The 24902-nt window shown below is 28.2% G+C and overlaps 9 protein-coding genes across 9 annotated transcripts, besides 14 other annotated features; 4 read left to right on the top strand and 5 right to left on the bottom strand.

Moving 5' to 3' along the window:
• Window positions 1–7: 7 nt before the first annotated feature.
• CMU_019580 (uncharacterized protein) lies at window positions 8–9475 on the bottom strand (the record flags this gene model as incomplete). Its single annotated transcript, XM_002140514.1, has 1 exon — window positions 8–9475. One exon carries the CDS (start codon window positions 9473–9475, stop codon window positions 8–10), a length of 9468 nt encoding a protein of 3155 aa, XP_002140550.1.
• Window positions 4690–4710: a sequence feature (AT_rich).
• Window positions 8973–9003: a sequence feature (AT_rich).
• Window positions 9476–9604: 129 nt separating the features above from the next.
• Window positions 9605–9692: a sequence feature (AT_rich).
• Window positions 9693–9769: 77 nt separating this feature from the next.
• Window positions 9770–9802: a sequence feature (AT_rich).
• Window positions 9803–10052: 250 nt separating this feature from the next.
• Window positions 10053–10101: a sequence feature (AT_rich).
• Window positions 10096–11757, bottom strand: CMU_019570 (uncharacterized protein; the record flags this gene model as incomplete). Its single annotated transcript, XM_002140513.1, has 1 exon — window positions 10096–11757. The coding sequence occupies one exon, from the start codon at window positions 11755–11757 to the stop codon at window positions 10096–10098; it is 1662 nt and encodes a 553-aa protein (XP_002140549.1).
• Window positions 10686–10727: a sequence feature (AT_rich).
• Window positions 11105–11153: a sequence feature (AT_rich).
• Window positions 11304–11331: a sequence feature (AT_rich).
• A 152-nt stretch (window positions 11758–11909) lies between the features above and the next one.
• Window positions 11910–13262, top strand: CMU_019560 (uncharacterized protein; the record flags this gene model as incomplete). The annotated part of the gene is made up of 1 exon (XM_002140512.1): window positions 11910–13262. One exon carries the CDS (start codon window positions 11910–11912, stop codon window positions 13260–13262), a length of 1353 nt encoding a protein of 450 aa, XP_002140548.1.
• Window positions 12246–12268: a sequence feature (AT_rich).
• Window positions 13263–13322: 60 nt separating the features above from the next.
• CMU_019550 (uncharacterized protein) lies at window positions 13323–16364 on the bottom strand (the record flags this gene model as incomplete). The annotated part of the gene is made up of 1 exon (XM_002140511.1): window positions 13323–16364. The coding sequence occupies one exon, from the start codon at window positions 16362–16364 to the stop codon at window positions 13323–13325; it is 3042 nt and encodes a 1013-aa protein (XP_002140547.1).
• Window positions 16365–16648: 284 nt separating this feature from the next.
• CMU_019540 (uncharacterized protein) lies at window positions 16649–18596 on the top strand (the record flags this gene model as incomplete). The annotated part of the gene is made up of 3 exons (XM_002140510.1): window positions 16649–17135; window positions 17197–17357; window positions 17439–18596. The coding sequence occupies 3 exons, from the start codon at window positions 16649–16651 to the stop codon at window positions 18594–18596; spliced, it is 1806 nt and encodes a 601-aa protein (XP_002140546.1).
• Window positions 17141–17189: a sequence feature (AT_rich).
• A 97-nt stretch (window positions 18597–18693) lies between the features above and the next one.
• CMU_019530 (uncharacterized protein) lies at window positions 18694–19446 on the bottom strand (the record flags this gene model as incomplete). The annotated part of the gene is made up of 1 exon (XM_002140509.1): window positions 18694–19446. One exon carries the CDS (start codon window positions 19444–19446, stop codon window positions 18694–18696), a length of 753 nt encoding a protein of 250 aa, XP_002140545.1.
• A 186-nt stretch (window positions 19447–19632) lies between these two features.
• CMU_019520 (uncharacterized protein) lies at window positions 19633–20745 on the top strand (the record flags this gene model as incomplete). The annotated part of the gene is made up of 1 exon (XM_002140508.1): window positions 19633–20745. The coding sequence occupies one exon, from the start codon at window positions 19633–19635 to the stop codon at window positions 20743–20745; it is 1113 nt and encodes a 370-aa protein (XP_002140544.1).
• Window positions 20741–20769: a sequence feature (AT_rich).
• Window positions 20770–21100: 331 nt separating this feature from the next.
• Window positions 21101–21137: a sequence feature (AT_rich).
• Window positions 21138–21455: 318 nt separating this feature from the next.
• Window positions 21456–21485: a sequence feature (AT_rich).
• A 269-nt stretch (window positions 21486–21754) lies between these two features.
• CMU_019510 (uncharacterized protein) lies at window positions 21755–23740 on the bottom strand (the record flags this gene model as incomplete). Its single annotated transcript, XM_002140507.1, has 1 exon — window positions 21755–23740. One exon carries the CDS (start codon window positions 23738–23740, stop codon window positions 21755–21757), a length of 1986 nt encoding a protein of 661 aa, XP_002140543.1.
• Window positions 23741–24126: 386 nt separating this feature from the next.
• Window positions 24127–24423, top strand: CMU_019500 (LSM domain-containing protein; the record flags this gene model as incomplete). Its single annotated transcript, XM_002140506.1, has 1 exon — window positions 24127–24423. One exon carries the CDS (start codon window positions 24127–24129, stop codon window positions 24421–24423), a length of 297 nt encoding a protein of 98 aa, XP_002140542.1.
• A 55-nt stretch (window positions 24424–24478) lies between these two features.
• Window positions 24479–24527: a sequence feature (AT_rich).
• Between the last annotated feature and the right edge of the window lie 375 nt (window positions 24528–24902).

Below are 24902 nucleotides of genomic sequence, written 5' to 3'. Positions count from 1 at the left end.
ATTAAAATTAATTGTTTGTAGTACCTAATCCTGAAGGATTACACAATCTTTCAAATAAGGCAGCATGAACAGGATCTTTCCTAACCCCTGCTAAGCCGACAATTTCAACATTAATTTGATCTCCAAGTTTAGCTTTAAGATTTAGATATATACGCTCAATAAGTTTTCTAGTAGCATTTAATAAAGAAGATGAAGTGCTCATACCTTGAGAAAGATATAAGAATTCAAGTAATCTTCTAATTGCATCATTATGTTGATCAGTTGATTCAGAATTCTCCAAAATATATAAGCATTTTATACCACAAAGTGCTATTGCATCTACAATAGAATTTACAAATTGAATAAATGATGAAACTGTAATAAGTTCTGGGAGGCTACAAGATTCATCATTATGAAATAATCTTGATATACCTCCATATTCTATAAAATCCTTGTCCATTCTAACTTTATTTCCAATTCCATCCGGTAGGAGGTCGTTTGAATTAGATTGAAAAGGGCGTAAAACTTGTAAATTTAAAGCTAATGGAAGAAGTGACACACCATTATAAGGTCTAACAATTTGTAAAACTGAATTTGAGTGGTTTGGTAGATCTTCTAATAGTTGTAATAATGGTCTTCCTAGATCCATAGTATCATGAAATAGTTGTGCAAGAAATTCCCTTGAAGTTAGTAATATATTCGTCACAGATTCACAATCCATTAAAAAGATGTCCAATATGTTCATAATACATGTAAGTAATATCATACAGTATCTCTGGTGATAAATAGAGGGTACTAAGGCTGGTAACCGATCTAAGGGGTATAGCATCAAAGAATCATAAGCTAAACCAGCAGCAATTTTCTCATAAGTTGAAATTGGCTTGAATATGTCAAAAGATTCTGCAATTCCTTTCCCTAGAGATACAGCTGAAATATTTCTAATCATCCTAAGTGATTTCTGTAAGATTTCAGATATATATTTCATAAATGATGCACTTGCTTGAAATGATGCAATTTTTAGAAGATCTAATATTATAGAAAATTCTTCTAGTAAAGCCAATTGTCCTATTACACGAGTCCCTTCTATAACAAATCGGATCCTAGAATCTACTAGTCCCATAAATTTAACTAGTATACGTTGAGAAAGAGACTTATATTCTAATTCTTCATCGAAATTTTCATTTTTTATCTGTTTATGGAAAGATTCAGAGTATGAACTTTGTGAATACGGAGATATATGTAAATTTTTGATAGAGCTAGAATTTGATAAATTAGACTTTGAGTATTCATGATATTTGAAACTATTTTTTAAATCATCATCTGTATCAGTACTTTTTGAATCTAGTTGCTCACAATGAATAGACTTCACAACAGTAGTAATAAGGAAGAGAAATCTGCACCAAATTATATGCAAAGGAGCCCTAAAAGTATTACCATTTATCTTTATTGTAGAATAAGCTGGAGTCCATAGAATCCCAGTTGGAGTTGATCCTGTCTGATCTATTGAGATTGTAGATTCAAGAGATGATCCTGAGCTTTGCCATACCTTGCTAATAATAGTCTTAAGAGCAAGTTGATTAATGATATCACTTTCTAGAATTGCGATAGATCCCTTTTTGGAAGAGGCTAGACTCATTAAACACGATAAAATTGAGTTTAACATACTATAATGAGCCATTTCATCCCAGAAAAAACATGGAATATTACTTGGTGAAAGTTGCAGATATATAGGTAAAGAATTGGGAATTTCATTGATCTCTTCATTTCGGTTCTTCCATTTGAGATTTCTAGTTAATCCTATAGATTCATAAGACTGGGCAGAGGTTACAAGTAAAGGTAAAACTAACTGTACAAATTTACTAGTAAATTTATCAAGAGTACTGTCTGACTCAAGTATTGCTTTCATTTTAGTTAAAAAGGGAGTTTGTTTTAAGTTTGAACCTCCTGTAAATTCAGACTCTAAAAACTGCTGTTCAACTTTCTCCAATTTGTTAATATACATATTCTCAACTATAAATGTTGGGATAGTAAGACATATTATTGGAAGAGCTAGAAATAAGCTTAAAGAGTATGGTAAAATTGTTGTTGATGTATAATTTCTTAGATTTGAAATTTCTTGTCTGATATTTTGAGATAAGAATCTACTATTTTTGAGTATAAACTGTAGTGAGATAGATGTGAGTTCTAATAATTTAGAATTTGTCGAATATGAAGATAATATATCAAAGTCGTCATTCTTCACAAATTGTGGTATTAATCTTAGTAGAATCTGAACAAGTATAGTACATGAAATCAGGTCACTAGAAACAAAATCTGAAATAATGCAACCAGTTGATTTATCTTTACAAGTAGATAATATAGGTAAAATTGACCAAACTGAAACAATTGAATTTCTTCCAGTACAAGGCTGTAAATAGCAGTTATTAGAATCCACCTTTTCCATTCTGTAGTGAGACATCACATTTATTAAAAATAAACATGCTTGTTCTAAAACAAGTGGTAGATGCTTATATAGTTCTGATTCTGATTCTTCTGACACTTCTTTACATACTGAATGTATTAATATATTTCCAGTATTTGCAGTTAATTTAAGGTTATCGTCAATATTATAGGGAATACTATCACCACGTGATTGCCATGTATATGATAGACAAACAGAAGAGCTATTTGGAGCAATTGTAACAATATTATATCGTTTATCTGAAGTATTCTCTTTTTGCACATCTGATTCAAAGTCTATCTTTTTCAAATTTCTATCAAGCCATTTCTGCATTTCTAAAATATCCAAATTACCTAAAATACTTCTAGCACTTGAAATTATATCAAATGTAATTATATCTGCAAAAATTGAATATATACAAGTTAAGAATAAACTAGGGAAGATTTCTGAAGTGTCCTCAACATCTTTGTCAAATATCACTAAGAAATATTTTGTTAAGGGAATTTTAAGAGGTCTGAATAATGTAGTCATAGTATTTAACAAAGGTTTATTAATAAGTTTGTAGGAATTAACCAAAATATGAGGTAAATTTGACTTTAAATAGAATATAAATCTGTTATAGCTTACTAGGCAGTACATAATAGATTCAACAAAACTTCTTCTATTATTATCAGTCAAAGTTGAGTTAAGAATTTGCATACAAGTTCCTAAAATTTCTTGTATTGCTAATTGAGAATGTGACAAAGATAAACATGCAACTGTTGAACAAGATAATAGAACTGCCAGAGACTTTAAATCTACTTCAAAGTCATTACCCCATCTTTTAGTTTTATATAGAAATGATGCATTTCGTTCTAAATGAATAGGTAAGGAAAACCAAGTAGAGGTTATATCCTCATCAGTATTAGATTCTAAATTCGAGGATTGGCCTGAGTTATTCAAAAGTTGATTAGATGCTAATTTATTTATAAATAACTGATTATCTCCAGTACTGATATTGGATTCAATTTTAGAATCTAGATCTCCGCTACTTTTAATTAAAGAATGTTGTTTCGGAGCTAGCAATTGTCCAGATTCCCATACAATCTCTAAAGAAGCCAGCTGAGATATTTCATTTGTAAATATAGAAATATTATTGTTATTGTTTCGATTCTTCTCATGTAATTTAGGATCTAATTCTATAGCATCGCTATAGTAATGATCAGATGCATTCGTTAAACCAAATTCTGTCCATCTATAGTAGTTATCACTTGACATTATTTTATGTGATAGTCTCCAGTATCTTTCAAAATAGTATTCATACAAAAATTCTTCTAATGAAAAAGGGGTTGTAACGCGTCTTAAGATTTGATCTTGTTTAATTGTAATGGGAATACAAAGATGTATTGGTAAATTTAATTTAGACTTTATACTTTTTAAATGTCGAATAGATTGATTGTACAATTCCTTTATATTCTCTCCACAAAAATTCCCAGATAATAATGTAATAATGCAAGGGTTAGTAGCCATATACTGAACAAATTCCCAAATGATTTTATTTGATATAAATTCTGGTAATTTAGCAGAGTTTCTTAGTGCTAAATTTGTATCTATATCTATAAAGCGTGAAATTAAGCTGTAAACAGATGTAATACACGACATCCAAAGAGTTGCTAGTGGATAGGAGCTTATCATACTGGAATTTCTAGATAATTTGGTCCAAATAGTTACAACTTTTTTAGTAATATTGAAAAGTATCTCCCAAAAAGATTTGGAATTTTCTGATTTGTTCAGATGCTTATATAAGAGCTTTTGAGCCCTGGAATCTTCCTGAAAATAAAATAAGAGTGTTATCATATCTGGGAAAAGCTGCATAAGTTCAGGAACCTCAGATATAGAAAATTTTGAAGCATCCATCTTTATTTTGGAATCCATGTCACTTAGAGATGATTCAATTTTCAAGAAAACATGTTTAATAGTGTCACATATAAGTTCTATACGACTATAAGCATTGTTTGAATTATATCCCTGTGCTGGTTTAAGTTCAGCTGATTTATTTCTTAAGTTTTGATCATCCAAATAAGTTAATTTAACTTGAAAGCTTTCTTTTTTCAAACTTGATGGATCAAAGTGACCAGAAGAAAACAGAAGAACTGAGGGCTGAGTAATCATGAGAACATTCAGTAGTTCCATTATAGCCTTAACATTGGCAAATGTAATAGAACTATACCCAAATTTATCTTCATTAATAAAATAATGTATAGGAGCTACAAGTACAAAGTCCAGTTCTCTATATAAAATATTAATAATAAGAGATACAAGTTTAGTATTAGATAAGCATAGTAAAAAGTCTTCCTGTTTTGAGTGTAATGAAGAAGGAGGTTTCAATAAATACTGAAGTATTTGAATCTTTTCTGGTTGATTTGAGTACTCAAATTCTAGCAAGTAACAAAAGCTAGATAGTATTTGAGTTGCATTAATGGAGGCTGAAATTGGAAGGGTATTGGGAGTAGTGTTAAACATATATACAAACCAAGACTTGATAATGTTCATCTGGGGAGCCTTAGATTGGCTTAGTAATATAACTCTATTATATATAAATTGTGCTACAATATCTGCCTCGGAAGAAGATATATCAAAATTACTCACAAAATCTTTGGATAACATTGTATTTCCCCCATCGTTAAACTGAGATATCTGTATAGATAATTGATCATCATAAGAAAATAGGATCCATTGAATAACACTTCTTCTAAGAGATGTAATGAGCTGAGAAGATGCATCCGTATTTGTCAAACTTGTTAAGATCTTATTTACTATACAGAGTATTACAGTAATAACCTGTTGAGCTACAATTACTTGAGGGAAGGCAAATGACTCTCCTGATAAATAGGATAGTGTATATGGACATCTGATGGGTGTATAAGCTAAACATGAATCCAAGGAAATCATATTTTGACCTTTTAGTGCTAAATTATATGACAAAGATGCCACTTTATTCATGGTTTGATGTACAAAAGAGCTTGATATTGAAAGCTCCCAATGAATAGACCCTGGATCAAGAGATGTAGATGTTACGTACCACAAAGTTCTTGAATTACTAGATTTCATATGATATTCACATAACAAAACAGACAACATGGAAGGAATCAAATTAGTTTCTAAGCAATGCTTTAATAAATTAGCAATCAGAGCTTGTTGATTTACACATGTTATAATTGAAATATCTGGTATAATATCACATAATATAGAAGAAATTTGTTTATTCTGCTCTCTAGTTTTGCTTAATTTAGAGTTAATTTGGACTTCATCTAATATTAAAGATTTATCCATATCTTCACGAATTAAAGATAAAGGATCTAGACATTTAAGAAGTAGATCAAATACTCGGAAAGCTTGTAAAAGAAGACTATTGCGTTCGCTATCAACGTTAAATTGCCAACTAGATATTCTAATCAAAACTGAACGAATTGTGTAATTCAAAATTCGGTTGAAGAATTCAAACAGATCCTTGTTATTCAAGTTAAGAGATTGGAAAATAATGCACTCATCTACTAGACATTGTAAATCTTTCAAGTATCTACTTGTATATCCTGAAGATTGTACTTTATATTTTTCTATCAAAATAATGTTTGCATGACGGCTCCATCCTAATCCCCAGAAATAAACTGGACAATATGACATTAAAGTTTCCAAAAATACAAGCATCTGAAATGTTATTGGATATGAGTTGTGAAGTTTCTCAACAGTTTCAATTATCTCAGTAGCTAGTGATAAGAAATCATCAATATCAAATCCCATTATGCTTCTAAGAAGTGAGGCATAAACTCCAACTTCTTGTTGTATTATTGGATCAACCTCCAATGATCCCATACTAGATAATAGTAAAGGAATTAACCAATACATGGGTATAATAGATTCTTTGCAAGACCAAGGGGAAGGAATTTCACAATCATTTTTATATATTTCCAAATTAAGACTATAGGAATTATAATTTGAGTGTAATTTATGCAAATTTCCACTTTGAAGAATAGTTTCAATATCTTGCGAGTGAATTGGTATCATAAATATTGTTAGTAAACTTATAATACGCGGAAGTGTCTTCAATACAGTACTTATTATATTATCAATATTATCTTTCCTCAAATGATATGAAATACCCTTCAGAAAAAACAAGCACTTGATAGGAATAACTCCAAATCTATACAATGATATCTGTAATGAAGTATCTGCAAAGTGTACAGAATTATTTGCATTTACTTTATCTCTTGTATTATAAAGGTTGGAAGGAATGAATCTGTATGATGACGTCAACTCTGTTTCAAGTATAAGTAATATAGCTGGGTGAAAGGATACTAATTTAAAAATAACTTCACTTATAGATGATAACATATTAAGATGGTTTGGATCAATATAGTCTATTTGATTTATATATAAACCCAAAGAATCCCACAAAAAAAGTAATATGTGCAGAAGAGATGGCATATAGCCTGTTTGTGAAGTGCTATGTCCAGTAAATTTGCCAGAATTCTGGATTTGGTTACAATTAAAATAAATTACAAAAGGATCCAAAGTCCCTATAGTCAATTCATTAGGATTCGAACAAAAATTTGAGGGTAATCTAAAATCTTGATAATCCAAAAATGGACTTGATCTTCCAGAATTAGGTGACACATTAGTTCTAATTGTTGTTTGATAAAATGGAGGTAATTTCTCATCTGGTACATCATACAAATTACCATAAGGAGATGTTGCCCAAACAGGACTTGAGAATTTTGTTTCATCATTGTTAACTATCATTGATTTCATAGGAATTTGTTTGGATATACCACATGGAAGTATTCTTAAAGGTGTAAGGCATCTTCTTGAATTAGGAAAACCAGCTAATAAAGGAGTGACATCTTCTAGTTTTATTCCCAAAATATCTAAAAGACATCCTTCAATAGATCCTGATAAAGCAGAACGTGATATTGTACTACCAACATTTATATTGGGAGTTTCAAATTGAGTTATTTCCATTTGCAAAAATACATTTACAATTGATCCATGTGATTTCTTCTGAGGCTTCTCATATTCATAAGTAGTCCATTCATTTATTGGTACTGCTCTTAATCCTACAGATTCAAGATAGGGAGAAAAATTCACACATTTTAATGGAGTTCTTATAAAATCCATAAATATTTTGAATGCATTTCTAGCAGATTCCATATCTAAAATATTATTCTTAGATATATGTGTAAAATCAGGAATTAAATTCTGTAAAAGTTCCAAAAATTCCACAATACCATAGGGGAAAGATGAAATATACATATCTAATAAAATATGAATTCCAATATGTCTATAATAATCACCACGCCAACATTCCCTATATACTAGTCTATTATCACGCCAAAGTAAATTATTGAGACATCTAGTTATTTTAGAAGTACAAAATAAAGTATCTATTGAAAAAGTTGATAGAACCGAACGAATCAAACTGTATATAGTTAGATGTTGATAATAGCTCCCAATCTCCTCACCTAAATAAACTGTATCTCCACATGTCTTAGATTTAACATTAAATTTCAAATTTATCGGATTTTGGTCATGTAAGGCCAATAAAATATTCTCAATTGAATCTGAAAGAGCTGTAGATTCAAATAGACAAGATGTACTAAAAATTGGAGATAATAATGCATCTCTATTAGGAGTAAGAGCTACAATAGTAGCATAACTATACAAAAAACTTGCAAAAAGAGGTTTTACAACTCTAGCATGAGCAAGTAAGAGATTTCCTCTAACAATCCTTATGTTATCATCAAAATTGTTAGCTTTATATAACTCCATATTACGAGTAGGTGTAGTACAATTTAAAATATCTCCATTATTTATTATGATTTTCTCACCAGTTTCATTAGATATAAGACATTCAATAATTGTCATAACCAATCTAGTAATAAACCCAAGATTCTCATTATCATCTGTTATTGTCTTTGGTGATAAAGCAAGGATTAAATAGCAACCAAGCAAAATCCCATTAGATGCTGTATGCCTTAATTGCTCAAGGACTTTGCTCGAATGAGCAAGAGAATTATCCCATATTGTTAAATCATTAGATGATATTCCACTCGTCTTAACAGAATATAAAGTATACAAGCTACCTAAAAAACATCTTGATTGTAATTCAGATAAAATGATCTTTATCTTACTCATACTACTAGCTTGATATAAACTATTATCTGTATTTTTAGATAATTCACTTCGTTCAGGTTTATTTAAACAGTTCTGAAAGTTATCCCAAGCTTGTAATATTACTAAAATTGTATGTAAGAGACTTGATTCAAGTTTCATTCTTCTATAACATTGAATTAATGGATTACCAAATAAAAAACTTTCAATATCTTCATATTGACAAAAAGGTTCATTTACTAAACGTTTATACCATTCCCAAAGTTTATCTAATATATTAAAGTTATCTGTATTCCATAATATATCTTCAAAACACTTCTTTGAAAAAATCTGGCCTACAAGTATATCATTGTTACTTGTAGATCTAGATACAAAATTCTTTGGATCATTAGATGCATTCTCAAACATATATTTTAAAATATCTAAAAAAATTAATTGCTCTTGTAATATGAAATCATAAATATCACTCATAAGCTGTTCATTTACATTATATAAACAACTCAGGTCCTCATTATTTGAGTTATTTACTTCATTATCTTCATCCTCAGATTGAGTTTTAATATCTGTAAACCTTACAATATAACTACTGTCTCTTCTACAATTGAAACCTTGTAGTAGTTTTAATGATATTGATTTTGAAATCTGAAAAACTTTGCTAATTACTTCTACAGCATTCTCTTTACTAGATATATTATTATCCTTATAGCTACCTACTTTTGGAGTAAAGGAGTTACATATATACTCGTTTATACGATTCTGAATTATTGATGTTACATCTGAACCCTCAAAAAGTTCTAAAGCCTCACGAGGGCATATATAAACCCTGTAATGATTATAAATATATATTACATATGAAAGTAAAGATTGGTTACAGTGTCTTATTAAGTATTTCCATCTTTTATTATCCATCTTTTTTTTGAGGGGGAAAGAAGTAAACAATGTGTGTTAGTTCTTTTAAAAGCTCTTCTTAAAAGTTAATATTCCACAATTTAAAGAGTTTAAATGCTTTAAAACTATCCATTCATAACAAAATATGTCAATTAAAAAAAAACTTTAATTCTCTAATTTATTAGATAAAAATTAAGTTTCTACTTTTTTCTTAATTCTATTAAAAAAAAAAAAAAAACCGCCATTATAACTTTTAAATCCATGGCGCCAAATAAAAATATTTGTATGACGAATATTAAAGATAACTTTAGATCCTAATTAAATAATAATTTCTATTTATTATAATAAGGCTGTTATAAATGTTTTCTTTAATAATTTAAAGTATAATTTTACAACTAGTTATATTTCGCAATTATTATATATAAGTAGATGATCTTAGATCATAGGAAATTCTTAATAAATCCTAATGATCTCCTAAATACAATGAAATATCATCGATATACTTATAAAGATACAATTATTACTATTTACTATGTATCTATAGGTATATAGTATATTAATAAATACTCCCTTGAAGTATGTAATAAAAGTATGAATGTTATAAAGTAAAAATAAAATTTGATATTAATATTTAAAGTAATTTATTTCTCTGAAGTAGTAATCTCTGTTTGTGATTTCTGAAAAGTATTCTCTTGTATAGTTGTTAAGAAAGGTAATCTAACTCTAATAATATTTACTTCTTCCAAAATATTTATAATTGATGGAATTTGTTGCTTAAATTCAAAGACAAATTCACATAACCATAAAATAAATGGTGCCAACTTAGAAATTGATCTAGATACTATGATACTTAATTCTGAATTTGCATCTTCCTCACTATTTAATGAAAGTACAGAATTCATAGTAAATGATATTATTTTAATAGATATCTTGACAAGGGATATTTGATTGTTATAATAATCATTATAATGAGCTGAATCAGATTCTGGACTTTTATTAGATTGTTGAATTTGTGTTGCATGATATATAGATAAAGAAATAACTCTATAAATTATATTTGAGAACATTTCTGGTGCTTCTGAAAATATATTGCAATTAGAAGAACCTGAATTTAGTGAATTTTCTTTAGTACTCCAATTATCAAAATTATTTAAGAAAGGAGGAAAATTGGTATGATTAATATTGCAAGTTTTTATACTAAATAATATGTCAATAGTTGTTTTAATATTCCAATATTTACAAAAATTATACAATAATAATAAACAATTTTTTTGTATTTGTAATATACTGAGATGTATATCATAAGATGAGCAACTTTTTGAATGTGAGATAAACAACCTAGCAAATTCAGGTGATAATAAATCCATCATACTATCAAATATACAGTCTTTACAATTATCATCAAATATTCTAGAAATTGGAATATAATTTTTATCATATGAGCATAAAGGAATAAGGCGTTGATATAATTTCAAAGTTTTGATTCTTAATAATTGTATACCTACATTATATAGAATAATATTTTTATTTGAGGTTATTATATCATAAATAAAAGAAGTAGATAATATGAGTTTTAGAACAGGAATATATATTTGCAGAATATATCTTGTACATGATTGGAACAATTTGGTTGATAAGAAGTTTATTGAGATAATATAATTTAAATTATCCAATGAATATAATATATAATAAAAAAAATCTAAACCAAATTCTAAAAGTATATAGGCATCTTTACTAGAATAATGAAATAATTTAGATGAAGAATTTGATGAGATATTATCATTTTCATTATTAGATGAGGGATTTTCTATTTTATTTTCTATAGGATCATCTTCTGGATATTGTAAAGATATATATTTTAATAAATCTAATATTTTCTCTATTTTATAATCTCCATCACTTATACCATATAATACATCTCTCCATACTTTACATATAGATACTACTGGACTTGTATCAATATTGTCATTTGATAAAGGAATGAATATAAGATATACACTGAAGGGTAGAGTATTTAATAGTTTCATAATGATATCAAACATCAATTTAGCATGCTTAATACATCTTCCACAATTTCTAGATTTTAAATATACATTTAGATTAAGCCATTCATCATTTAATTTATTATCAGAGAAGAAACTACCTTGAAAATTATGATTAGCTATATTAGTTCTACAAATATTGTTAAGAAAATCCTCTATTGTATTATTATATAAAAATTCAGAGGTATATCCATATATTTTATCAAGAATTCGCTGACATTCCAAAATATCTGATAGTAATTCTTCTTCTTTACATGGCATTAAATACCTTTTTCTCAATAAGATGTTTTCACCCATCCGATAGCTTAAATACAGCTACTTAGCGGTAGCAAGTTTTAATTTATTCTTAATAATTGGTAATATCTATACTTTTATTAAATAGATTACTAGGGGTAGAAGTTCATTTTTATGGAATGTACCTACTACAGGATATACTAAGAAGTCTAAAATTAGAATTAAAACCTAAGATATATACTGATCTTCAAAATAATAGTAACTCTGTGGAGAATCATGAAAATGGGCTTTTGGAAATTTTATTCAATTTTAATTTATCAGATACAATTAAAGTTGGAAGTTTACCTACTAATATAATATCATGGCATGACACTTTTTTAGAAGGAGTACACCTGGTCCAAATAATTGAAGCAGTTGACATTAGTTGTAGAAGCAAAGATCGTTTTCATTATTTACTAAAAAGTCCAGTAACCACAAATACTTCGGAAAGTGACGATGATTCACAAGAAGAAACCAAAAATTATATAAATAAAAATAACAGAATGCTTAAGCTACTATTAAGTGATGGAATAACTAAATGTGTAGCCATAGAATATAGACAGATTCCTGAATTATCTAATTTTATAAAAGAATATTCAGAATGTAAATATAAAAAAAAAAATTCATCTTTAGATAAAAAACCAGTATTGGCACTTTTATATGGAAGACCAATAGTTAGAAGAGGTATTTTATTACTCGTACCAGATACAATACAATTGATATCACTAAATCTCAGAGACAAAAAACCAAGTATAACAAAAGTTGAAACTCAGAAAAAACAATCTAAAATCGCTTCTAAAGAACCTTCTCTAGATATTAGATCTTATACAAAATTCCCAATAATTAAGAGAAATGAAATAAATAATAGTGAACATTGTAATGAAGAGAATATTACGCTAAAAGAAGACTTTGAAAATATCCAAAGTCTAAATATATGTATATCTTCACCATCATCTATATCTTCTGTAGTTGAATTGACTGAAGATAATTTTTTAGAGGTAAGTCAGGATAAGAAGAATTCTGATAGAATAAGTAAAATAACTACTATAGTAAAACCTTGTGATTCAAATAATTCTCCAAATAATTCTCCATTACGTCTTTGGATAGATGCTGCTGTATTACAGGCTACATTATTAGAAGATATGGATGAAGTACAAATGGAAATTGGAATTCATGATCCTTTCCCTTTACCATATCCTTGGTGCTTAATATATCCCTTTAAGGTAAATGTAAAGAAGCATGTAATTGAACAGATTCTATTTACTGAAAATGAAAGATTAGATATTCAAACTGAAGATTTATTAACACATGTGAAATTTATACAAGGATATATGTGCTTGCAGTATAACATAGATAATTGTAATAAAAATAATGTGGGTTTACTAGAAACTTGCCTTATAAGATTAGTTGGTTTTAGTCCATATTCTGGGAAATCACCACTTATTAAACAGATATTAAGCCTTGCAACAATGAATTTAGATAGATCAAATTGATTTCATATCTTTATTAAAGATCTTAATTATATTGAAAAAAAGTCTTTCTTTTTCTTAATGCTATTCTATGGGTATATTAATGAATATCCTAATTAATCCAGTTCTACTAGCTGCTATAAAGACTGAAACATCATCTTCAGACAATTTTGAATTTGGAACAAGATCTAGAGGAGTTTCTGAGCCTACTCTTATATTATCATCTTCACATCCATAAAGCTGGATATTTTTAAGTAATTCCGAGAATTCTTCAGAATTTGTTATACCATTAATAGTTTTTTTAACTAATTGCTTAGGTGCTAAAATAGAAGCAGTTAAATACCCATCAAAAGCTTTGAAAGAGTCAACACAATGATGCGTAGGACCTCTTTTATGATATGTTGTTGCATTTTTAATAGTAGAGTTTACACCTGAAGTAGGTCCAATTCCATTATTAGGTCTAAATATGCTTAAATTATTTTTTATATGACTATTATTTCTATCTAAGCTATACCAAGATGAATCTTTTCCAGAAAAATTAAATACATTCCAGGTACAAATGTATCCATTTTCAGATCCACACACAATCATATCTTCATTTATAGACATCTCTGCTGATATTAGAGTTTCTTTATTAACATGACCTTTGTATTTAGCAAATGTTGATACATCATTTAAATTGAAAAGGCGAATTCTACTATCATTTGTTGTAACTAAAACACCCTTATTATCTTTTTTCCAACAGAGTCCACTAACTTTTCTACCTTTTGAAGATTTACCACGCCTATTTCTACAATCTATATCACAACGATATTTTAAAGTTCTTGTATCATAAAATGCAACACCTCCATTCCGAAAACCACATGCAAGGTAATTCCCATTAGGTGATAAAGATAAAATTGTGACCAAATCTTGAACTCTAATAATTTCTACTGCTCTAACTTCAACAAGATTAATAGAATTATCTTCAGATAATATTCCAACTAATTTCTTTGAGTTATTCTCATCACTTTTTATTTTTGAATAAATACGCCAAATTTGGACTGATGCATCTAAACAACCAATAAATAATATATCACGTTGTGAAGGGTGGAAAGTAGCTGAAGTAGGCCAATCTGAGCACTGTATTATTGCATAAGGACCAGTTTGTGGTGCTTTCCAAAGCTTTACTGTTCTATCCATGCTTGTTGTTAAATATCTATGCGATGGATATAGATTTTCCCATTGAATTGATATAATTGCATTGGAATGAGCTCTTATAGAATAATCTGCTTCGTTAGCAAATAAGAATTCATCTGCAATATTTGGAGTTTTGTTTTTCATTTCTAAATTGTTTACATCAGAATTGTCATGAAGGTTATATATTTTAGAGTTGTCAATTCTATTATCTCCTGCTTTTTGAGCACTTTTACACTTTTCTATTGACTTATTTTCTGATTTATCATCCATTTTTTTCTCAAATATATCTAATTCAAACTCTAAACATTTCCAAAGTCTAATAAACCCATCTTGGCTCCCAACAGCCATCCATTCTCCATCAACACTTACAGATATTTTCCAAATTGGGCATATATAAGGTAAGGAAATTTCTCGTATTAACCAAACATTACCTAAAATTCCATTCATTTTCTTCTTAGTTTTTCCATTTATCTGAGATCTTGTTGAAACTAAAATAGGTATTTTTCTTTCTTTCATTCCCTTACGTAATACTAACTGCTGAATTTTCTTAGGTTCATGATATCCAGAAATATTTGAACTATTATATATGTTTCTTTCACAAATATTAGGTTTATCATTATCATTTAGTTCAGTAGGCGTCAATTTTAATTCTGAACAATTTGAGTGTCCCAACTTATGAATAAAACGATTCTTATTCCTATTATATTGAAACCTCTTTTTATATAAATCTGATAAATTTGATATTATATCAGATTTTGCAAGAAAGGATACCTGAAATTTTATTTTATTAGCTCTATTTGATATCCAATTTTTTGTATCTTCTAGTATATAAGATGAGGAACCAAAAGAACTTAAGGAATTTTCCTCAAAGAAATTTGGTATATTAAATGTTCTATCTCGAACAATCTTAGAGTAATTTTCTGCATGTTTAGGGCTATTTGAAGTAGAATCTTGCTTAAAAGAGATACATTTAGATGATAGTTCTAAATCTTTTATATCTCTCAAATTATCTAAGTTTAGCAAGGTATTCACATAAACCCAGTGTTTATCTCTTGATGACACCATTTTAGAATGTTCACTATCTTCTATCTCTGGCCATTCTAAGTTGTCTTCAGTAAAAAGTGAGAATTGTTCATAATTTCCTGATTCTTCTAAAGATAATGAATCATCATCTCTATCAAACCCATTATTAATATTTAATATCTCATCATCAGTATTTGTATCACTATCATATTCAGGAAAATTTAAAGATACTTTTGTGTTCATATTATTTTGAATTTTACCAGTAAAATTATCTGTTAAATAAATATTGTCAATATAAGGATTCTGAAAACTTTCATCTACACAGGATCCATTATTTGTTTGATCACTAATTTCTGCTTGAGAAGTACTTAGTAATTCATCACTTTTATCCTGTTTTGTAATACCTATTTCTAAGTCATCTGAATTGTAGTAATGTTCAACGTGATCTAAAGTAGGAAGACTAGCAAAATACTCACTTGATGACATTCTATTACTATCTAATTGTATTTTATTAATATTATTTGTACCTTTATTAAATGTTGCTGTCTCTAATTCAGTTGATAAACTACCACTCCCATCCCCCTTATTAAGGGAATACTTTTTAAAAACCTTATTCAGTTTATCATTAACATCCTGAACTGCCAACCCAATATCTAATGTTAATTTTTCATAATTTAACTTATTCTCAGTTTTCAATGAATTATTTGGGTCAGTACTATTAGATATCTCCTTTTTTGGTAGATCTCTACAAAGAAGTGAGTATGAGTTTTCAAAAATATCGCTCACTGGATTCTTACTTTCTTTAGAATCCATTTCAGCAAACAAATTAATATCATTTAATGGGAATATTCCAGAAATATGAATTTTACTGTCTATATCTTCTTCACTAATACATTCTTGACAGTCAAAAAAAGGTCCGTCCATTAGGTTATACCCTTATTCTCATTCAAAATAATGAATAATCACAAATACTATACGGCATTTGAGCCTATTTAATGTCAATTGACATAAATAATAAATAGCTGAAAATTTTATGTAGTACCGAATATACTTTTCTGTATATACTATATCGTAAATACTTTAAAATATATGGTACCCAAGGTACCTTGTGGAGGCGCCATATCTGGCGCCTTTAGATATATTACTTATTTTACATGTAATTAGAATTTTTTTTAAATACCATGTATTTATATATTTAAAAAGGATTTATGATAGAAATAGGATTAACTAGGTTTTTTAAGTTCATAAGTATTATAATTTTAATAAAGCTAAGTTTTAAACATATTTTTGCTCAAAGTACAGCTAATTATAGACATGACTTTGGATCATCCACTAATCAAGGCGAATTTTATGGTCCTAGGAAAAATAAGGATAATTATAAACCTTTACCATGGCCTGATAAATTTCCAAGGTTAGATTTGAATATTACAGATATTTTAGAACTTCATAAAATGACGAATAAACCACCAGAAATGGAACCTATATTAACCTCTGGATCAGGGTCTGGAAAGGCTCCTAGAGTCATGCAAAATCTCCGACCAATTGAAATTAGATGTCCAAAAGGGTGGTATCCATGGGGACCACTTTGTATAACTGAAGTATCTTTAGGTCCACGTACTGAGTGTTTTGGAGATTACAGTAGAATACTTAGTACATTACCTGGTGGGGAATCAAAGCAATTTTCATCATATCCAGGTATGAATTAAATATATAAGAACAATTGATATATTAGATTAAAATTTATAAATACTTACAGGGTTGTGCCAGACTTATAAAACAATTGGTCCTTCTATGTCGTGTCCAACTGGTATGAAACTCCGATTAAGATATGAAACCGAAACTAATAGTAACACTGGAGAAATTACGCCATCAGTTCTATCATGGGCTTGTGAAGGATATAGTGTAATTCCTTATGAGGTAAGAAATTCTCATGTATAATTAAATATTGCTAGGTAATAAAGAAAATTCATATTTGTCTAATTGTACTTTTTTCTTCAGCCATATAATAGAGGTTTTTGCCCCTCTGGATATAATCCCTCATTTGAAGGATGTAAAGCTTTTCAAATTATTCCTCCAACTACTAGCTGTCCCTCAGATACTGAAGTGACAATTAATGAAAATTTATTTGCTTTTCATGGAAAAATTGAGCTTGAATGTAATATAGTAACTTTCACCAAAGGAAATATTTGGTGTCCAAAAGGTTTCAATTTAATTTCGCCACCTGAAGTACTGGACAAATACGAATTTGGAGAAATAATTCCTAAAGAGTTAGCTAGAGAATTATTGTTTGGTAAAGATCCAGATAATAAAGACAATCAAGATGTTGAATTTTTATTCTTAAATGAATATTTAGGAACAAAAGGTAATTCAGCAAATAATACAAGTTTATCCGACTCTGACTTCAAAGATGTAATTCTTGATAGTGGAGAATCTTCAGGTGATAAACAACTTCATATAGAGACGTTTGATGAGGGAACTAAATTTACAAACAAAGTGATTCAATCATATATTGGAACTTACAATACCACATATTTATTTAGTAATTCTTCTAATAATATTAGTGAAGAGGAATTTATTGAAAATATTTCATTATCACTTGGTAATAACCCATCATTGAAAATTCCTAATAGTAATGTAACTTATAATACAACGAATTTCACAGATTCAGAAGTCAATAGATCTAAATCCTGGATATTTAATGCATCTAATGAAATTCCCAGAAATCATTCTCCAATAAATATACGTCATTTACAAAGTGTTGGAGGGTATTTCGGCCTTCAACAAGAATTTCAGAATGGTGGTGGAGGTGTTGGATCAATTGGTGCACCCTCTGGTATAGTTTCAGAAATTATAGAAGAAGCCGAAATGTCATATGATGAATATGTAACTGAATCAATAAATCAAAATCAAATACCTCTATTTAGAGCAATTAATAAAGCTCAAAGTAGTGAGAATTTCTTAAGAGACCCTGTTTGTTCAGTTATAGTGGCTGTACATGCTAAAAATTGCACACCATTAGAATGTAAAAATAGTTATATCAAGCATTTAAATAATATATTAAGAAATTGGGCTGCTATAGTTTTACAGTCTGATCCAGATTTAGGGTCTAATCTAATTCCTAATGGTAAGGATATTCCTTTCACTTCTGCAGGATAGCTATCCATTATAATTTAAAATCTAAATAAGTCCCATTTCCATATATATCTAAGCACTTCTAAGATCTCTCTATACTTAATCAAAAATATATCAGTGCTTACATATCCAAATCCCAATATCCAGGAGGAGATTTCGTAGGTGCATAGAGATACCTATGCTTGCCTGATGAAGCCAACATAGATTCTTTCATGTTATGAGAGCAAGCAATTGAAGAGAATGATTTATATAACTTATTTGTATCAGCCTTATTCTTTGTATCTGAATCAAATGCATTGTAGAATTTTGTACATTCCACACACTCATATGCCGGAAGATTACATCGATTTTCTACTCTACCAATTTCTCTGTACTTTATTGTTTTTGGTTCACATTTTTGTTTTAATTCATTATTATATTGAGCTGTTGGTGAAGATGGTTCTTCTGGACTTTTTAATTGAATTCTCCGAACCTTGCATATCTGTGAATTCGTTCTATTCGGAGATTTAAAATATTCTCCACAATTATATGATGTATCTATAAATCCCTCAGGAGTTTTATTACTTGCAGCTGAGTGATATCTATTTTGAGATAATGATGTAGAATTGCTTATATTAGTAGAGTTCATAGATATTCCAGATCTCTGCATAGAAATCTTCATTTCTTCTCCATCTACATTATATTCATGTACCTGAATTCTTAAAGTTCTATTCTCTAGCCTTAACCTACTAATCTCGTTTAAAAGTGCATCTTTCTCACTATTCCATTGTGCTTGTGCAGCCTCCAATAAATCTAACGAACTCTTCAAATAGCAAGCTACCTTCTCTAAAGGAAAAGTGTTCAAAATATCTTCTGTATTCACTTGGTTCTTCATTTTGATCTTCAAGGCATTTATAATTCGGGCGATACAACAAAAAAGTAAAACAAAAATGTGCACCAGTACAATAAAAAATACAAAACGTTATTTGCGCGCCACAGTTACGTGAATATGCAGCAGAGTCTGAATATTATACTTCTTAGTAGAATCTCTCCTTATAAATAGTTATGATCACTTTAAAATATGGATAAAATAAGTAAGGAAGATTTTGAAAGTTTTATATATTATCCATTTAAATCTACTAAAACAATTGTTACTGATTGCAAATCTGCCTTTTCTCCATTTGAGAATATAGAGACCAAGGTACCATTTGTAGATTTGTCTAGAATTCCTAAAGATATTATGAGACTATTTTCTCAAAATAAAAATCCAAAGGAAATTCAAGTTGAAGAATCTGAAGATTTTGAAAGCTTATCAGAAGGCTTAAGTGAAGCTTCTGAGATTGAAGAAAATCTTTTGACATTTTCATCCGATATATACGAGGAAAATAAGGAATATTTCGTTAAAGAAAAGTTAAAAGCAAATCAAAATATCTTGGAGATCAAATCTTATCCCCCTACTCACTTTATATGTTTACCATTTGATTCTAAAGCTGGTAATTTTCATGAATTATTTAGGAAATTTAAAGATAGAATCTTAAAGTCTGTGGAATTTGGAGAAGTTAATAGTGAATATTTTATTGGAGAATCTAGACTTCATCTGACACTTGGACTTGTATCATGTGAAACACCCAGTAAAATTGAATCATGCATAAAAGCTTTGAAATCTATACGTGAAAGTGAAGAATTTAACTCAATTGCAAATAAAATACGAAAATCTGATGGTCTAGGCATAAAACTAAAAGGTTTGTTCAGTTTTGGTAATCCAGAAAAGACAAGAGTTGTATATACAGTAATTCAAGAGCATCAGATAGAAATTTTAATTAGAAGACTATGGAATAGAATTTTGGAACAATTAAAGAGATATGATATTAAATTGGTAGATATAAACTCATCTATAAAATCTGAAGAATTTAATAATAATTTTAAACCTCATATAACTTTGATAAATACAAAATATGGTAAATATAGAAATAGTGTTAAACATGAAGATTATAAAACTCATAGTAAAACTATCAATGTTACTAACCTTTTGAATATGTATACTTATACAAGTTTTGGAATAGGTTATACCACATGTATTCAGCTAAATGAGTTAAGATCCTATTTAAATTTACAGAATAAAGGTGTAGATAAAAATATATATAACAGTGACAAACCGTATAATTGTATTTACTCTCTAAAATTTATCCAATAAATAATAATTAAAACATTAAAATTTGAAGATTTAGATATTAATTTCAATAAACTATATACAGCTGTTATAAAATAGTAACTTTCGAGAAATATTCTCAACTTACCAAAAAACTTTAAAATATTTAATATATGAGAAAGTCTTATATTCCTATGATATAAATTTAAGAAATATAACAGTATAATAGTTAATAAAATTGTGAATTACTGTCATATTTATCATGAAGTAGCCTGTTCAAATGCTAAATTTAATAATATATGAAGTATTTTTTATCTCAAACTAATAGAGCTTATTATTAGTATTTTGTAAATCAAACTATATGTTTAAATGTCGTATGTCTGCTATTTAAAGCGAGATCATTAAATATAGAAATTTTATTAAAACTTTTAATTTTACTACTATTTTTTGTTGTATAGAACTCACCAATTTATGAAAAACAAAATAATATAATCAGATTGAGTTATTGTATGAGGTTGTGCAGATTTTATGTAATTTAGAAAATCAATATATTTCAGATTTATTTTTTGTAAATTGATAAAATATCTTTTAAAGATTGATATTTTATACAAATTCAAAGAAAAAAATGGAAAACCCAATAGAAAATGTTATTGAAGATTTTTTTAACTTTTTATCCCTTTGGATATATTTTCATTGGAAATGCCTCTTATATTATGAAATCTCCTAAAATACTCAAAATATATTACTTAAGTAACAAATAATAATGAATTTTATATTTTATTTTTCTTTACAATTGAAGTTTTAAAAGTAGATCCTAAGCTATTAACCAGTATTTTTCTAAAAAAGAACTATGTATCATCACTAAAAATATTGTATTAAGATTTATAGAAAATACATCCAGATTTATATTTACATCAATATAATTTTTACAATATTTATAATGTATTGCCAATAATAGCCAATATTTATTAGTAAATCCTAACCTTAATAACCTCTAAAATATCATATATTAAGAAATTAAATGAAATAATAAAATCTAAGATATACATAATATTCACTTTTTCTTTATCCTCTTCTTAAGAATTTTTCTTTTAGGTTGTTTCCTACTGTTAGAATAAGTTTCATCACTATCAAAAAGATCATCTGAATCTATATTAGGTGACAACTCAGAAGAATATTCAAAGTCACTTGGATCCTCTTTCAAATTATTAATTTCCTCCTTTGAAGATTCCTGTACTTCCTTAGGAGTATCTTTAGCTTTTTTTTCAGAACTTTGTTTCCGAATTCTCTTTTTATCTTTATTAGTATTAGTATTATTTAAACCTTGTTTTTTAGGTGTAATAATTGCTTTATTACTTGTAACTTGTATCCCAAGTGGCTCTTGGGAGCCAATTATAGTAACAGGAACTGAACCACGAGGAGTAGAAGGTTTAACTATATTCTTCTCAGCAATATTAGCTGGAATCTCCTCATATGTAGCATTTAAATGTTCAGGAGAATTATCTTTTTGCTGTACAATATATTTATCGCGTTTATTAGGTTCTAAGTCATGCTGCAAGGCTTCTCTTAATTCTTCAAATTTCTTAAATAAAAAACCTACTGGCCCTGTATCAGCATAACTTAATTGACTATTTAAATGCTCCTTCAAATTATCAACTTCTTTTGATTTTGATAAATTAGGATCCAACTGATGATATTTTACGAGATTAAAAATGCAATTTCCTTGAATAATTACAGGTTCAGTTCTTTTATCATCAAAAATAAACATAGCTGTATTTACTAAATCCCTAGAATCAGTTGTTAAAGTATCAGATACAGTCAAAAAATTCCCTTTATAATTCTTGAAACTAAAATGTTGAAATAATCTTATATTCAAGAGTTTTATACTTCTAATATTAGAAGTTGATAAAATTATAGATGCACTAGATTCTTCCCAAATAATACTTGTAGTCTCATCTGTTTCATTTATTATATCTCTTAATGCTTTTCTTATTCTATCTATATCATTATTGGATGATGCTATACAAGGAAATCTTAAAATAAAATTCTTATTATTGTCATCTATAGAATTATCTACACTCTTAACAATCATATTAATAGATTCCATAGATGGCATTAACTTTGGTGAAAATAATGATGCAAGCCCTTCAGCAAAAATTCGGAGACCAGAAGGGTCTGGTACAACAGTTAAGACATGTCCATAACATTGAAGTAAACCAGATGAAGTAGTAGCCCAAAAATTCAATGCATGTGATTCTGAATGAAATTCTAACTGAGCCATATTAACTGGTTTATTAATAATACAACCTTCAGGTTGATGTAAAACATTTACAGCAAAATTTTGAGATTCTGTTGTAAATACAGATACAAGTCTCTTAATTCCCAAATCAGGAAGGCTTGTTGTAAGTGAAGAATCTAAATATTCTGAATTGCAGGGTGATGAAGATACAGTAGAATCACTTGTAGGATGAGGAGGTTGTATAGATAAATCACTCACATAATTCTCATATATTTTTGAACTCATAGAAGTTATTATATCTCCAATATCATGAGCAGATAAACAAGAAGGTATACCTAATAAAAGCAGAGTAGTACACCCTGAATACCATGGATTATCTCTAGGATGTATAGGATGAGAAAAACGATAGTCCTTCATCAAATATGATGGAGAAGGTGTTAAATGAACACCAAAATCAAAAAATGTTGGAAATTCTGTATTTAAAGTATTATAACGAATTATTCTAGGTATAAATGGAGGACTAATAGATGAATAAGTTGAAAAACCTCTTAGGTTTTTATTCTCTATATCATCTATTCCAAAAGCCTTTAATAACTCCATTACATCATTTTTAATATCATCAGGTACATCTATTAATAAATTATCTCTTTGTTTATGACCCCTTATAGGAATTATAACATCGAAGAAATCATCACATGGTATTGGTGATAAGATATCAGTATCCAAACGATCAGTCTTTGGGAGACATCTAACTACTTCCATTTCATTAATTATATGCTTCTTACTAGAAATATAGCCCATAATGAGTACTAAATATCAACTCAATTCTTATATAATATACTGTAAGTAATTATCTAGATATATTAAGAGGAAAAAGTAGTCTCTATGTAGTATCCGTATTAGATTGCATATATCCATTAAATCGAAAGCTAATAATCAATGTCAAATCTCCTATTTCTGATGTATTTCCTTCAATTATTGATGTCAAATGACATATATCAAATCCAATTTCAAATTTTTTTCCTAAAATCTTTCTAATTGAAGGTAACTATTATAAATTATTAAACTGTCCTAATACTTACCCGCTAAAAAGAGTGCATCAGATCTTGGGACAATTGTTATTCTAAATTTTGTCGCTCAAAACTTTTTTTATTTTTACTTTAATTACCATATTTCTAGATGAACATATGAAAAGTATATTACTTACTTTTTCAGAACGATTAGTTAGTGTACTTACAACAGATGGAAAAGTCTATATTGGTAGCCTTAAAGGTTATGACCAATTGACAAATATTATTTTGGCAAAGTGTAGAGAAAAGGTTTATGAAGCTAACAGTAAAGTAATTAAATATATAGAATTAGGGTTATTTTTAATTCGAGGAGATTCTATTGCACTTATTGGAGAAATTGAAAGTGAAGATCCAGTCAAATCAGCTATAAGTGAGGAAGAAAAAAACAAAAAGATCAAATATGACTATACGTAACATTTCAATTAATACATTCAATTGTTCCAATTATATATAATCTATTAATTACACCATTTTAATTCTATTATAATTTTATTTTTAATAGTTTAAAACTTTAATTTGAGTTATAATACTGTGAATCCATTCTAGATACTTTATACTATGTAAAAGATTATATTAATAGCTAACTGATTACAAAAAAAAATCTATTTTAGCTATGATATATCCTTTTTGATATTAATATGGAATTAATATTATTATTTAGGTATATATTCCTAAATTTCTAGTAATTTTGGAATTCCTTAGAATTTTCAACTTTTTTTATAAAGTAATATATTGGACATTTTATTTGTATTAATCTTTAGGTAATTTATTTTTGAATATTATGGTCTTCAATAATTAACTTTGTCTCTATAAAAATAATAAGTTCGTTTATTCCTTTTTTTTTAAGAGAATTTGGCGCTGGCGTAAAAAATTGCATGTAGTTATTTAATAAA

This window comes from Cryptosporidium muris, genomic scaffold (genome assembly GCF_000006515.1).
Source record: "Cryptosporidium muris RN66 scf_1106632373407 genomic scaffold, whole genome shotgun sequence".
In the NCBI taxonomy this organism is placed as follows: Eukaryota; Apicomplexa; class Conoidasida; order Eucoccidiorida; family Cryptosporidiidae; genus Cryptosporidium; species Cryptosporidium muris.
This window is presented reverse-complemented; position numbering and strand designations above follow the sequence as displayed.